The sequence below is a fragment of the Rana temporaria genome, chromosome 2 (genome assembly GCF_905171775.1).
Source record: "Rana temporaria chromosome 2, aRanTem1.1, whole genome shotgun sequence".
In the NCBI taxonomy this organism is placed as follows: domain Eukaryota; kingdom Metazoa; phylum Chordata; class Amphibia; order Anura; family Ranidae; genus Rana; species Rana temporaria.
In genome coordinates this window covers 260037640-260054129 of record NC_053490.1, presented here as the reverse complement: position 1 = coordinate 260054129, position 16490 = coordinate 260037640, and the positions used below count along the sequence as shown (strand labels likewise).

General features: G+C 43.7%; 1 protein-coding gene across 1 annotated transcript in view; it reads left to right on the top strand.

The window, feature by feature from the left end:
- Positions 1-10913, top strand: part of LOC120928271 (transmembrane protease serine 11B-like protein) — an 89622-nt gene extending 78709 nt beyond the window's left edge. The window contains exons 7-8 of the mRNA XM_040339370.1: positions 5621-5765; positions 10661-10913. Coding sequence (XP_040195304.1) covers positions 5621-5765; positions 10661-10913 — 398 coding nt within the window. The remainder of the gene's footprint in view (positions 1-5620; positions 5766-10660) is intronic.
- Positions 10914-16490: the final 5577 nt, after the last annotated feature.

Below are 16490 nucleotides of genomic sequence, written 5' to 3'. Positions count from 1 at the left end.
GTGCAACATTTTAAGGGGAATAAATGCAAGAAAATGAACACAGTAACTTTATTAAATCCCCCCCCCCCCCCCACCAGTATATTTTTCCTGCAACTGCTATTAGATTTACAAATCAATGACCGGTGCTGCTGTATGTCTGTAATCGCTCATCCAAGCAGTTACACGCAAAGAGAGCCTCCAACTGATCCTGCATGCAGCCAGTGGCCCGGATTCAGAAAAGAGATACGACGGCGTATCTCCTGATACGCCGTCGTATGTCTGAGTGCGGACCGTCGTATCTATGCGCCTGATTCAGAGAATCAGTTACGCATAGATATCCCTAAGATCCGACTGGTGTAAGTGTCTTACACCGTCGTATCTTAGGCTGCATAATCACGCTGGCCGCTAGGTGGTGCTTCCGTATAGTTACGCGAGGATTATGCAAATTAGGTATTTCTTTTTTTACATTCGACTTTTTCCAGGGTATAGTTACCCCTGCTATATGAGGCGTAGCTAATGTTAAGTACTGCCGTCGTTCCCGCGCCGAGTTTTGAAATTTTTACGTCGTTTGCGTAAGTCGTTCACGAATACGGCTGTACGTCATTTAGATTCACGTTGAATCCAATACGTCCTTGCGATGTAATTTGGAGCAATGCACACTGGGATATTTTACGGACGGCGCATGCGCCGTTCAAAAAAAACGTGAAAACCGTGGGGTCAAGTAAAATTTAAATAAAACACGCCCCCCAACATCCCCATTTGAATTAGGCGGGCTTACCCCGCCACACATACGTTACGCCGCCGTAACTAAGGGCGCAAGTTCTTTCTGAATACAGAACTTGCGCCCAAAGTTACATCGGCGTAACGTATCTTTCTGAATCTACCCCTGTGTGTGTCCAGGCTTGGCGTTTCTGTAAGGTTCTGGCTGCAAGTAATCAGCCGGTCTGTTGCAACAATGTAAAGAGTGTTGCAGTATTTAGACACCTTTAAACGCAGCTGCAGATTTTCAGCCATCCCAATGTAGCCTTATAGCTGAACTCTGGCATCCAAAACTTTCACTGAAATATATTTCTTAATAAAATTATAATAAGTTATATAAATCCATTTCAATAAATTGTAATTAAAAAAATCAATAAATATATAAATCCAATTTGTAAGCACCAAATGCCCTTGCAAGCCCAGATATTACCTTATGAAGGCATCAGTGACCTCATCACTGTGTCGTATATCGCCTGTGCTGTGGGGCAACCCAGCAGGTTCCACCCACTACAGACTGACGACACAGGAGTGGGGGGGGGGGGGGTTACAAGACCAGTTACCTTGCACAAGGAGAGAGAGTAGCAGTGACGGGTCTTTATTGGGCTTCATGCACAGAGCTGTAATAAAATTACTAATCATAAACACATGATCACGTAAAATTCTTCTTTTATGTACTACCCCCGTAGGAGCCACTGGTGAATATGGGTATCTCCCACCCTGCACAGCCAGGCACACAAATTTTCCACATACACTTGAGTCAGTCAATTTAGTCCTTGCAGCTTTGTTTTTGTATTTTATTAGGGGAGTTGAACTTGGATGGGAATAGGGTTATTATGGGATGCCCACTTGATCAACTCAGAATCCTTCATTGACAAAATTATATACACACTTCTCCTCTTCTACCTCCAGCACAATCTTGCTTGTAGAACTACATCTCCCAGCACCAGCTAGTACTGTGTGGATGATCCAACATAGACTCCAGATCCAGAGCAAATGCCCTTTGCAGGCAGGGACTGCGGATCCTTTGATAGTGTAGCAGAAAATATGTCTTATGTCCTGTACACACGATCGGATATCTGATGGAATCTAATCCGATGGATTTTTTCGTCGGATATCCGATGAAGCTGACTTTCATCAGTCTTGTCTACACACCATCAGTCAAAAATCCCACCGTGTCCAACGCGGTGACGTAAAACACTACAACGTGCTAAGAAAAATTAAGTTCAATTCCGAGCATGCGTCGACTTGATTCTGAGCATGCATGAATTTTTCTCCGATGGAGTTCCACACAGACGATCGTTTTTTTTCTATCGTTTTTTTATCCATAGGAAAATTTTAAAACATGTTCTATTATTTTTTTCACCGATGGAAAACAAACCGATGGGGCTCACACACGATCGGTTTGTCCGATGAAAGCGGTCCGTTTTCATCAGACAAACCGATCTTGTGTACAGGGCTTTAGTGCTTAGCTGTCCTATCCCTCTGGCTACTGGTCCCAGTACCACCTCTTCAGGCACTGCTAACACTCAACAGTGCTCTTGTCTTCCTAACTGGAGATTTGCCCTGCCATGTTCTCCTGCTGTCCTCTCCTTGCTCCTGTGCCTCCTGGTCAGGATCCCCTGTGTGCCTCCTGGTCAGGATCCCCTGTGTGCCTCCTGGTCAGGATCCCCCTGTGTATCTTGAAGAGGGGTCCCTTTCGAACCTGAGCCCAGGCCTAAGTTCACCCCCCAGTCTAAGCGGCTACTCTCAAAATCCACCGACAGCCTAACACTCCAACTTCATCTTCCAACCGAACTCCACTGCCCCAGCTGGGCCGACCCTGAGTATTTGAGGGGGGCCAGCCCCCTGCCAACCCATCTGTTGGGGATTGGCCCTCAGACTACTCCAGGCAGCTCCTCCTCCCCTCCACTCCCATTCTTCTTGAACCTTCTGCTTGTTTATAGAAGTAGGGGGAGGTATCAGATAGCTTGCCTGTGAGTCATACCAGCCTCCTTGAGTCACTCACCCTGACCCAGAAAAATACAGACTTGGATGCCAGCCAAGCCTGAACAAGTTACCTACTCTGTACAAAAACTAATGCCGTGTACACACGCTCGGAATTTCTGACAACAAAAATTTGAGAGCTGGTTCTCAAATTTTCCGACAACAAAATCTGTTCTCGTAAATTCCGAGCGTGTGTAGACAATTTCAACGCACAATATTCCATGCATGCTCTGAATCAAGTATGAGACGGAACTGCTCGGTCTGGTAAAACTAGCATTCGTAATGGAGATAGCACATTCGTCACGCTGTAACGGACTGAAAAACACGAGGCTGAAAAGCGCGAATGGCTCTCACCAAACTTCTACTAACACGACTGGTATTGAACTTCCCTTTAATAGTGCCGTTGTACGTGTTGTACGTGACCTCGTTCTTGGCGATCTGAATTTCCGACAACATTTGTGCGACAGTGTGTATGCAAGACAAGTTTGAGCCGACATCCGTTGGAAAAAAATCCACAGTTTTGTTGTCGGAATTTCCGATCATCTGTTCGTGGCATAACTCTAGCACTCTACCAACACTAGGGGGTGCTACATTTTCTTATTTGTGCAAGCTAAGATTTAAAATTACACAAGCATATCCACATAAACGACTGAAATCATATGAAATCAACATTTTTGGATTCATATTTTTTGGATCTAAACGCAGCACAGTTTTACTGACCTTTTTTCTGCAAATCCAATGCGAGTTCAGCCATACAAACTGTATAGCTGAACTCGTAATGCACAGACAGCACATGTGATCAGCACAGCAATGTGGGTGCAAATCACATGCAATGTTTTTTTTACCTATGTGTGAATCCAGGCTTAGGGCTGAAAAAAAAAGAAAAGGACACAGCCCTTTTCATTTTTTTTCCCCGGACCTTAACAGACGCGGAGGTAGAAGGGTGTACACAGACACAAGTCCATTTACATCAGCCTGCCCAGAGACCCACAGGAAGCTTTTAACCAGGTTCGCCTGTACAGCTTAAACAATATGCATTATACATCCATGATAATTGTAGATTGATATCATTTTTTTTTTTTTTATAATCCGCAGTGGTGTGCAAAAACAAAAATCTGTAAGGCCCTGTACTGTACACACGATCGAACATGTCTGCTGAAACTGGTCCGCAGACCAGTTTCAGCGGACAGATCCGACCGTGTGTACAGCCTAGCAGACAGGTTTCCAGCAGACAAAAGTTTTAAAGCATGCTTTAAAACTTATCTGCTGGAAACCCGTCCGTCCGACATGTCCGCTGGTTAGTACGCTTAACCAGGGGACCGAAATCTCCCGCATGCGCCGAATGGATTCGACGCATGCGTGGAAGCATTTTACTTCCTGGTTTGCGGACGTGGCAGCGTCAACGTCACCGCCACGTCACCGCGCTGTCTGTCCGCTGGGATTTTGGTTTGATGGTGTGTACAACCATCAGACCAAAATCTCCTAGCAGACATGTCCGATGAAAACAGTCCGCGGACCGTATTTCTGTGTGCAATCCTGGAATTGCATGAAAAATGTACCAACATGTGCACTGTGACATCACAAACATTGGTAGCAGTTGTGCATTTTAATGCACGACAACATTTGTAAGACTCACTGCAAAAAAAGGTGCAGGAGCAACTTTGGCGCTTTTGTCATACGTAGGGTAGCCCATTCAAGTGAATAGGCTGTCCTATGCTGTCATGAAAAATAATGCACTAAAAAAATGGACATGTGTCTGCTGACAACCACCGCCATCCGACCCTGTCCGCCAAAAACAGACAGATGTTGGTCCTATTCCCTATATGTCTGGCAGATCGAATTTTTTTTATTAAAGCCCATGGCGTGTTATATAGCTTTAATTAGCATTAGTTCATTTAACATAACTTCCCTATCCGTCCACGTCTCCATGCTCTATTTTGTAGAGAAATTACCTTGAAAAACAACCCCCTGGGCATTGCTGGCTGTGGCCATCCTAAGTAAGGGCAGATGATTCATGTAGCATTTACTTCCTGTAATACATCTGCCCTTAGCTCAGACATGCAGGTGTTTCATCAGATTAGGTGATCTGTCAGACTGTGTAACGGAAATGACGTTCCGTCGCCGCCATCTTGCTACACCCCGCACTCCATACTAAAGATACACTGAGAAGGGGGAAAGCGGACATCTTGTTACATCCACCAGATTTTGGCATTATACACTTATTTTAAACAGTAAAGTGAGTTTATATAGTGAAATACAGTACTTGGAACTCCATATGAATGTTTAGATGTTGAATTTTAAAAGCAGCAAACTTCTGTTAGATTAGCAAACCTATGAGGAGAGCAGGCTTGCCGCTGCTTTTAAAATTCAACAACTAACCAAGTACTGTATTTCACTATATAAACTCACTTTACTGTTAATAATAAGTGTAAAATGCAAAACTCTGGTGGGTGTAACAAGATATCAGTTTTCCCCCTTCTCAGTGTATCCTTACTATGGAGGAGTGTGGAGTGTAGCAAGATGTCGGCGACGGGACGTCACTTCCATTACACAATGTGACGGGTTGCCTAATCTGACGAAAAACACAGGCATGAGGGAGTGCTTAGCTGAGAAAACCCCTTCTTAAGGCTTCTAAGATGTATGACATAATTTGCCTAGGCCAGAAACCAGGAAGTAACAAGAAATGTAAAATATATTTCCAAATGCTAGCAGCATAAGGATTAAAAATAGTTCATGTTGATTGCGAGAATGAAGTTCTGCTTTAACTGTTTGGAGGTTTACTAGCATCTCCCAAAATTTTTATTTTCTACAGCAAAATGTGAAAAAAAGTAATTGTGTTAGTTGCCCTTCTATTCGTTTTCCTGTAAATACTTTTTGTTTGCTATTTCTTATCCTTTAGTGGTGGCACCATGCCCACTGTTTTGGAATGTAGTACAGCCTTGGCCCTGGCAAGTCGTTATCAAAGTAGATGGGACTGCAGTATGCACAGGCAGTTTGCTAACTGCTTTTTGGGTCCTCAGCTCTGCTAACTGTCTTCTAAACAGGTAGGTGCTTGTGTGATGAAAACATGCATGACGGTTATAGATGGTGGACCTATGTCCAGCAAAAATGTCCTAGACTGGTACAGTAAAACCTTGGTTTAGAAACATGCTTGTAATCCAAAGCACTTGTATATCAAAGCAATTTTTTTTACAGGGTATAAAAGAGAAGAGAGGCACCTCTAAGTGTAGCAATAAGTTGCTAAATGTTGTACCTTCATTAAATGTAACCATATTGCTACACTTTGAGGCTCCTCTCTTCTTTTTTATACTCAGTTGTGACATGACGCTACTCTTATATCAAGACATCGCTTGTATATCAAGGCACAATTTATTAAAACATTTTGCTTGTCTTGCAAAACACTCTCAAACCAAGTTACTCTCAAACCGAGGTTTTACTGTATTCTTTCCATGCAGGGTTGATAAGCCTACAGATACAGCTCCTTTCATAGAGCACTTAATATTGTGAAAATTAATAGTACTGCTTCTATGAAAGGAGCACATGGGAGGAAAGGGTGGCCGGAGTCAGCAATAGATGAGTGACTGTCACAGCTGCAGCCGCTCATTATAACCCTCACAGCGCTGGAAGATCACCTAAGATTTCAGCCTAACATATCACATGGGACACATTTCATTCATGGAGGTACCTCCTGGTGCTGTGTTTTTTTTTTTTTTAATTTAACTAAACTTCAGCTTTAATGCTCAGGAAAATGAAAAATTGAAGTGACGTTACTGGGATGCCCAGTTGAGGGGACGCCGGGACACATGAGGAAACTCCTAGCATTTATTTTTACAGCAGTTAGGATTGCAAAAGCCAGGTCCTGGAGGTTACCTACAATCCCCCTTGACTTGGTGGAAATTAAGTTGTCATAAATCAAGGGTGGCAAACACAAGGCCCACGGGCCGAATCCGGCCCGCGGGACATTGTAATGTGGCCCGCACAGCAGCCACCTCATTTTGCCAGGTTTCAGCACGGCCAGTCTGAAACGAGCGGAGGTGGCGGTGGAGGCGGAGACAGGGCAGAGCAGGAGGCGGGCACCAGAGCGGCATTGTAAGCCGTCTTGGCTGCAGAAAGGGAGGCGGAGACAGGGCGGAGACCAGAGTGGCAGCCTGAGACGCAGCGTTGGAGGCGGGGGCGGAGACGGAGCGGCACATAAGGGGAATATGTAATCATTCCATATTCCCCTTACTCTGTGCCGCTCCGTCTCCGCCTCCAACGCTGCGTCTCATGCTGCCACTCTGGTCTCCGCCTCTACCCTGTCTCCGCCTCCCTTTCTGTAGCCAAGACGACTTACAATGCCGCTCTGGTGCCCGCCTCCTCCTCCGCCCTGTCTCCGCCGCCTCTGCTCGTTCTGCAGGCATGACGGCTTACAATGCCGATCTGGTGCCCGCCTCCTTCTCCGCCTCCACCACCGCCCCGTCTCCACCTCAACTCCGCCTCCCCAGTCCTTCCAGCCAGCGATGCTGGCTTTTTTTGCATGCCACTGAATGTTGTGGCAGAGATTGCTGGCAGTTTTGCACTGTGTGCTGCTATTTTACAGTTATCGTAAAAAAACAAAAAAAAACAAAGTACTGATAACACAGGAGATCTGCCCAGAGAGGGATGGTACCACTATAGCCCAATAAAAAAAGGGTACTATAGCCCAATACAAAGGGAGGGAGCAGACTATACAGGGAGGTACCAGAGCTGGTCCAGGTAGGATAGAGTACAGATGTGAGGAATTTTTAGGCGCAATCCTGACCCATGCACTGTGTACTTAGCGCAATCCTGACCCATGACCCATGCACTGTGTACGTATGGCAATCCTGACCCATGCACTGTATACGTAGCGCAATCCTGACCCATGCACTGTATACGTAGCGCAATCCTGACCCATGCACTGTATACGTAGCGCAATCCTGACCTATGCACTGTATACGTAGCGCAATCCTGACCCATGCACTGTATATGTAGCGCACCCGGCCCTTTGAGGGTAACCATACTGCTGATGCGGCCCCCGATGAATTTGAGTTTGCCACCCCTGTCATAGATCATGGTTAATGAACGCCTTTCAACGATATTACTTGACAAACAGGCCTTCTTTGACAAAGTTTGGGAACCTTGGATCAATTATCTGTCAATTATTAGTCAGTTATGTTTTGATTAGATAGGGTGCACGCTTTACTTTCATCTACCCCTCCTTTCCTCCTTGTTTCTTCTTTTCTGGCTCATTCTCTCCCTTTTGTTTTTGTTTTTTGCCTCCCAGATCTACCAGTGAGCCATACAATATGAGACATTATGCCACAAGTGAAGTGTTGTAGGGGATGAGGCACAACCCTCATTATTGTTCTGGTCTCTTGATACACCCTCCTATCCCCACTATTTTTACAACATATGGGAATATATACTCACTAGCCACCTTATTAGGTACACCTTGCCAGTACCGGGTTGAACCCAATTTTGCCTTCAGAACTGCTTTAATTCTTCATGGCACAATTCAATAAAGTGTTGGCAACATTCCTCAGAGATTATCCTGCTGGAAGTAGCCACCAGAAGATGAGCATACTCTGTAGCCATAAGGGGATGGACATGGTCAGCAACAACACTTAGGTGGGCCGTGGCATTTAAACAATGCACAATGGGTACTAAGGGGCCCAAAGTGTGCCAAGAAAATATCCCCGCACCATTACACCACCAGCCTGAACCATTGATGCAAGGCAGGATGGATCCATGCTTTCATGTTGTTTAAGCCAAGTTTTGACCCTACCAACTGAATGTCGCAGTTAAAAATCGAGACTCATCGGACCAGGCAACATATTTGCAATCTTCTATTGTCCAATTTTGGTGAGCCTGTAGCCTCAATTTCCTGTTCTTAGCTGACAGGAGTGGCACCTGGTGTGGTCTTCTGCTACAGTAGCCCTTTTGCTTCAAGGTTCAATGTGTTTTACATTCAGAGATGGTATTCTGCATACCTTGGTTGTAACGAGTGGTTATTTGAGTTACTGTTGCCTTTCTATCATTTCGAACCAGTCGGCCCATTTTCCTCTGACCTCTAATATAAGAAGACATTTTGCTCCACACAACTGCCGCTCACTGGATTTTTTCTCTTTTTCGGGCCATTCTCTTTAAACATTAGACATGGTTGTGTGTGAAAATCACAGTAGATCAGTTTTTGAAATACTCAGACCAGCCAGTCTGGCATCAACAACCATGCCATGTTCAAATTCACTTAAAGTAATGGTAAACCTGATTCATGAAATTTGAGCTGGGCACATATATCTGTAGTTATTTCCTTAGCTCTCTTTAAAGCACTAAGTCCCGTGGCTTTCTCCTGCTCTTTTCTTCTGTCATCAGCATGATAACTTCTGACAAGTTCTCCGTCAACTGAGATAAAACCAGCCTGAATTTTGTGTCAGGGAGGTTGCTATAAATAGAATGGCAGACAGCTAAACTATTTACAGAACAGCTTTGAGAGTCTCTGCCTATGTGGAGGGAGGGGGGGTGCACCTTTCCTCCAATCAGCTGTCTTGGCTGTGTGCCCAGACTTTGCACTCAGTGCTGAACAGGAAGAGAAAAATCTCTAAAACAATGTTTACTTTCTAAATAATATATAAAGATGAAGACAGCAGATATACATGTAAAACTTATGTAGGGAGATTTGTTTCATCCCTGTGTATCATCTGAGGCTTTTCACTTCATTGGGTGTATGTGAGGGATAACATCCATTTTAAATCCCCTTTCTTCCCCATTCTGATGTTCAGTTTGAACTTTAGATGTCTAAATGCATTGGGTTGCTGCCATGTGATTAGAAGCAATTTGTGTTACCAAGCATTTGGACAGGTGTACATAATAAAGTGGCCAGTGAGTGTATATGATGGCTTTATGGTTATGTTATCCTACTTTCCTTCTTTCCATATGTTGCTCAAAAGAACAATAGGAAAACTTGAATATGCCTACTTCTTTTTTTTTTTGGTTGATTATCTTGTTGTAGCTCATCGAGCTAAAGCCTAGTACACACTGCTAGTTTTTTCATTCAACCCAGTTGGTGCCACAATCTGATTATAGTACAGCAATCTCCCCTGCTGTTCTATTATCTTCTGACAGGGGAACTCTCCCCCCAGTAAACAGATGGACACCCCTAGGAGGTGGTCAGCAAACTTTTTTTGGTCATGCCCCATTGACAGAAACTGCAGTACACATGGGCCAAATGTCGTCCAGTTTCTATTGAATTGGCCAATGCCGCCTGACATTTGGCCCATATGTACGGAGCTTAAGTTATATACAAAGTATGCCCGCTGGAATATACCTTTATGTTTCATCTTCACAATCTCTTGTATTTTGATGAATATCTGTCTTTAAACTGTTGCAGGGTGGCCTTTTTTAGCATGGACAGTCTGTTCCTCTGGGCTGGAGCTGCATGAACAATCTGTTCCTCTGGGCTGGAGCTGCATGAACAATCTGTTCCTTTGGGCTGGAGTTGCAGACTGTGTGTCCCTTGGTAGGCCACGATTCCACACACACATAGAATGCAGATGCTCTCCTGATGGGTTGCAGGCAAAAAGAGGCTCTGGCCTAGTTCCTCTGGCTTTTTATCCCCCCCCCCCCACACACAGTCCTTTGCTGATGTCTCATGATTGGCTCAGGCTCATCCAATAGGGAGTTTACAGATAACCTCCAATAGGGAGTTTCCAAACAAGCAGTGTAAAGAGAGAAACAAGAGGGGGGGGAGCCCACGCTGCTGCAGCAGACAGCTGTCCTCTAATAGATTAGATCAGTCTGGGAAAGTACCTGCTACATTGGAAACTTATATTTTTTCTCAAATCTTCAATAGAAATTATTGGAAAAGAAAAATTGACGTGAATGTGGGTTACTTAAGAAATTAAGAAATAATGCACAATAAGTGCTAAATGTGTCTTTTCAGAGATACCTCTTTGCTCAGTGTCTCCTTGGGATCTGGAAATTCTTCTGAAACTGTAGCCAAGATTATCCAACACCCTAACTTCACAGCGTCACCCATATACAACAATTTTGCTTTGATCCATCTCTCAAATCCAGTGTGGTTCAAGTCTTCTCTTACACCCCTGTGCCTGCCCCGGGTGATTCAAGAACCTGCCCCGGGCAGTGTATGCAACGGCTCAGCTGGGGATCCAATTTCAGGTAAAAATACAAGCTGAAAGTAAATACACAATAACACAAAAATATGTACCTATGCCAGTTTTCAATGGACTTGTGTAAAATTGCATTTTCTGCTTCATAGGTAGTCCAGTCTACTTGGTTTCTACAACGGCTTCAGAAGAGATTTGCCTTAAGCAATCACAGAATGGGACAATATACATGACACTCACCCTAACCATAAAACAAATTACTCAGGTAATTCTAGCTGCATGCTACCTTCTGAAGTGCCTGTGTACCTCTGCAGGCTTCCATGTGCAAGAACACACTGGGGCCTCTGTTAAAGTCATTATATTTAGTGCAATTGTATATCATGTTATTGCCTTGTCATAACTGCCTTGAAAGTCTTTGGATTGACAAAAGCTCCCAATGTCCACTCAGGCACATAGTGGATGTGAACCTATAGTGGTAACCAAAGGTTTCAGCATATCCTTACTGTTGGTCCTCAGAGCTGACCATAGACAATGTAGCTCAAGGCTCTTTAGGTGTCCAGGCTGCACAGTTAAGGGGTTTTGTAAAGGAAAAAATGTTTTTCCCTAAATAGCTTCCTTTACCTTAGTGCAGTCCTCCTTCACTTACCTCATCCTTCCATTTTGTTTTTAAATGTCCTTATTTCTTCTGAGAAATCCTCACTTCCTGTTCTTCTGTCTGTAACTACACACAGTAATGAGAGGCTTTCTTCCTGGTGTGGAGAAAGCCTCTTGAGGGGGCGAGCAGGAGTGTCAGAATGCCCACTAACACACAGCTCCTTTCTCTATCTGCAAAGTAGAGAGTGTCCTGACTTGCCCCCTCCCCCCTCAAGAGGCTTTCTCCACACCAGGGAAAAAGCCTTGCATTACTAGGTGTAGTTACAGGCAGAATAACAGGAAGTGAGGATTTCTCAGAAGAAATAAGGACATTTAAAAGCAAAATGGAAGGATGAGGTAAGTGAAGGAGGACTGCACTAAAGTAATAGAAGCTATAAAAAAATGTTTTCCTTTACAACCCCTTTAGGTATATCAATGTTCCTGAATACTTAGGGGTCTAGTTATAAAAAAATAAAAAAAGTTGCTTTGTGAATGTCTCAGCATTTGTTTAAACGCCACACATTATACTCTTTAATGTTTGTCAGTTTCTATAGTTCCCTTTGCTGGGCAAATCTAACATTTCCTAACATTCAATCCTACGAGAAGAAAGCTTAACCCCTTGCCGACCAGCGAACGACGATATACGTCGGCATAATGGCACGGCTGGGCAAATGGGCGTACAGGTATGTCCCCTTTAAGATGCGGCATTGTTTGCACGCGCCCGCCACCGGCGGCACACACACCTGCCGCACTCACTGAGTCCGATCATGGGTCCCACAGACTCGATGTCCGCAATCGTCTCACAGAGAGGAAGAATGGGGAAATGCTGATGTAAACAAGCATTTCCCCATTCTTCCTAGTAACAGGACACTGATCACAGCTCCCTGTAACCGGGGCGGTGATCAGTGTCACACATAGCCACGCCCCCCACAGTTAGAACACATCCCTAGGACATACTTAACCCCTTGATTGCCCCCTAGTGATTAACCCCTTCATTGCCAGTGTAATTTTTACAGTAATCAGTGCATTTTTATAGCACTGATCGCTTTATCAATGACAATGGTCCCAAAATGGCATCAAAAGTGTCCACTTTGTCCGCCATAATGTCGCAGTCATGATAAAATCGCTGATGGCCGCCATTACTAGTAAAAAAAAAAAAATATGAATAAAAATGCCATAAAACTATCCCTTTTTTTTTTACCAAAAATATGTAGAATACATATCGGCCAAAATGAAGGAAAAAATATATATTTATTTTTTTTCAAGATTGTCACTCTATTTTTGTTAATAGCACAAAAAATAGAAAACACAGAGGTGATCAAATACCACCAAAAGAAAGCTCTATTTGTGGGGAAAAAAGGACGTCAATTTTGTTTGAGAGCCACGTCGCACGACCGCGCAATTGTCAGTTAAAGTGACGCAGTGCCGAATCGTAAAAAGTGCTCTGGTCTATGGCCGGCCAAATGGTCCAGGGCTTAATTGGTTAAAGAGGAATTCCGAAGTGGGGATGGTGACCTGTCAAAAACAGGTCCTTGCAAATAAGCAGAGGTTCCACTTTTGGGTGGAACTCCGCTTTAATAACATATGAAAAATATTGTACCAATAGAGAAACCAGCCAACACTATAGGCTAAGAATATTTGACCAATTAAGCTTAGGCTCACAACATTGCGATACAATCAGTGCACATTTCCTGCACTGCATTCAAATCGCTCTACCCTTGTGATCTGCAGTGGGTGTTAAAGGGGTTGTAAAGACAAAAATATTTTCCTCTTAAATTAAAGTCTGACAGTATCTGATAAAGTAAAATTAATTATTTGCATTATAACTAGTTTGATACCTGTTGAAATCGAGCTGTTTTATTCACCTCCAGCACTCCTGAATCATTATTCTCACGGACTTCCTGGTTTGCGGTGCGCATTCATTCTTGCTACATCACGGCCTAATGGGAACTACAGTTCCCATTAGGCTTAGCCTCCATGCCTGTGAGGGATAGAAGAGCATCTTCACGCAGGGCTGTAGTCATAGGGAGGGGGTGAGCACATTCTGCTTTCCACCATGCAAAACGGCTCAGATGCTGGTGGAAAGCAAGAAGAGGAGAGACAGGAAATGGCATTTTCAAACCTGGATTACTGTATTTTGGAGGTCAAAAGGAAAAACAAGGTAAGGGATATTTAAATGCTCTAGCTTACAGCAATCAATTGATCTAATAAAAAAACAAACCTTTAGTGTTCCTTTAAGGCAATGCTAGCGACACCCTAAATGCAAGTTACAAATAGTGCGTTTGCCTGAATTGGATTGCATGTTACAAAGCGAGTATGAAGTCCGGTTGCAGTGCGGTTCCAAAATTGCTGCATGCACGACTTTGGTGCGATTTCAGCCCATTAAAAATGAATGGGCTCACATTGCACCATGCTGAATGTCAGGTGAGTTGAACAGGAATGCGGTGCAGTTCTTGTGCGATTCACTTGCGGTTCATAGTGTGAACCCTTGCCAAAGCAGCATTAAACCTCAAAAGTAAACATTTATTAGATTGCAGCTTACCAAATCTTGGATGTAATGGCTGTATTAGCTTTTTTTTTCAGGCATTCTTATTTCTATTATCATCTGGTGATCCAGCCAGCAAGTCTGTTGTTTTTCACAATCAATATATTACATTTTTGGTTTTGGGTTTAATAATATATAAGGGAGACCTCTGCACTGAGTACAAAGTGTACAATGGGTATAGAGATGCCCGCACTCACCCCAACATTTTAACGATTGGATCAGCTACTAGAATGGGAATTGCTAAACAGAACTGACACAATGTTGCAGAGACAGAACACTGTTGCCTCCTTGATCTGTTGTTCTTCTGTGAAGGATTTCAGTCCTGTAAACTTGTGAAACAATGGAGTTCTGTCTGCAACATTCTATCTATTCTGTGTAGCCGTTCGATATCTGCAGGAGCCGATTCATTACACTGTAGGGGAGCACAGCAATCTTCATGCACTTATTCTCCCTATTATTTCCTTTTCTGGTCAAATGTTTTTAGATTATGTTAGGCTATTTTTTATTGGACAAATGTTCCTAAAAGTGACAATAAACAATATCCTTAGTCTGTACGGTTTCATGGCCCTGTAGTCTATTTTTCATTAAATTGTTTCTTGCTGTAGTTTTCTTTCTCCTTGTATTGCTGCGTACACACGACCATTTTTCATGACGAGAAAAATTCTATTTTTTAAATTGGTCGTGAAAAATGATCATGTGTATGCTCCAGACCATTTTTCTTAACCACTTCCCGACCGCCGCATGTATATGTACGTCCACAGAATGGCACGTACAGGCAAATGGGCGTACATGTACGTCCTTGCCTTCTAGCAGGTGGGGGGTCCGATCGGGACCCCCCCGCTACATGCGGCGGTCGGATTCCCACGGGGAGCGCACCGGGACGACGGCGCGGCTATTCGTTTATAGCCGTTCCGTCGCGATCGCTCCCCGGAGCTGAAGAACGGGGAGAGCCGTATGTAAACACGGCTTCCCCGTGCTTCACTATGGCGCTGCATCGATCGAGTGATCCCTTATATAGGGAGACTCGATCAATGACGTCAGTCCTACAGCCACACCCCACTACAGTTGTAAACACACACTAGGTGTACCCTAACGCCTACAGCACTCCCTGTGGTTAACTCCCAAACTGCAACTGTCATTTTCACAATAAACAATGCAATTTAAATGCATTTTTTGCTGTGAAAATGACAATGGTCCCAAAAATGTGTCAAAATTGTCCGAAGTGTCCGCCATAATGTCGCAGTCACGAAAAAAATCGCTGATCGCCGCCATTAGTAGTAAAAAAAAAAAAATTATAAAAATGCAATAAAACTATCCCCTATTTTGTAAACGCTATAAATTTTGCGCAAAAATCGATAAACGCCTATTGCGATTTTTTTTACCAAAAATAGGTAGGAGAATACGTATCGCATAAACTGAGGGAAAAAAAATTGTATATATGTTTTTGGGGGATATTTATTATAGCAAAAAGTAAAAAATATTGAATTTTTTTCAAAATTGTCGCTCTATTTTTGTTTATAGCGCAAAAAATAAAAAAACCGAAGAGGTGATCAAATACCACCAAAAGAAAGCTCTATTTGTGGGGAAAAAAGGACGCCAATTTTGTTTGGGAGCCACGTCGCACGACCGCGCAATTGTCTGTTAAAGCGACGCAGTACCGAATCGCAAAACCTGGCCTGGGCATTTAGCTGCCTAAAGGTCCGGGGCTTAAGTGGTTAACGAGAAAAATGTCAGTTAAAAATTTAGAACCTGCTCTATTTTTTCTCGTAGTTTTTCACATGGAAAACGGTTGTATGTACGCTTTAACGAAGGGGAAAAAAACGCACATGCTCAGAAGCAAGTAATTAGACAGGTTCCTACTGCGCATGTGCGAGTCGTGTGCGCTTTCTGAATAGCCTCATCGTCTTCTGGGACACACACAGGTCCCAGAAGGCATCAGGGGGAGGAGGAGAGGCAGAGCCATAAGAGGACATGACATACCTCGCCACGGCGAGGCTGGGACGGGAGTTCACCTGTTTACCACTAAGGTAAGTGAAAAAAAAATTAAGCGGTGGAGGGGTGGTCTTTCCTTTAAGAGAAAGTTCAAAAGTTGGGTGGAACGCCGCTTTAAGGCTTTTTACTTCTAGGATTGAATGCTAGAGAATGTTACATTCACCCAGTGAAAGTCAATAAATAGAAAGTGACATAATAAAAATATTATGGCCATTATTTCATGAGTTTTGTGTAAATGCTGAGACATTCACAAAGCATATATTTTTTATTTATTTTTTAAATAGACCCCTAAGGCCCCTTTCACATGGACTTTCCGATCAAGTCCGCCTGTCAGTATTTCAGCGGATTTGATCGGACGCTCCATTTACCCCTACGGGGCAGTGAATGTCAGCGGTTACATGTCCGCTGACACCCGTTGCTATCCGATCCACCAAATCCAGACAAGATGGATGGTGGCCCTATTTTCCATCCGTCCG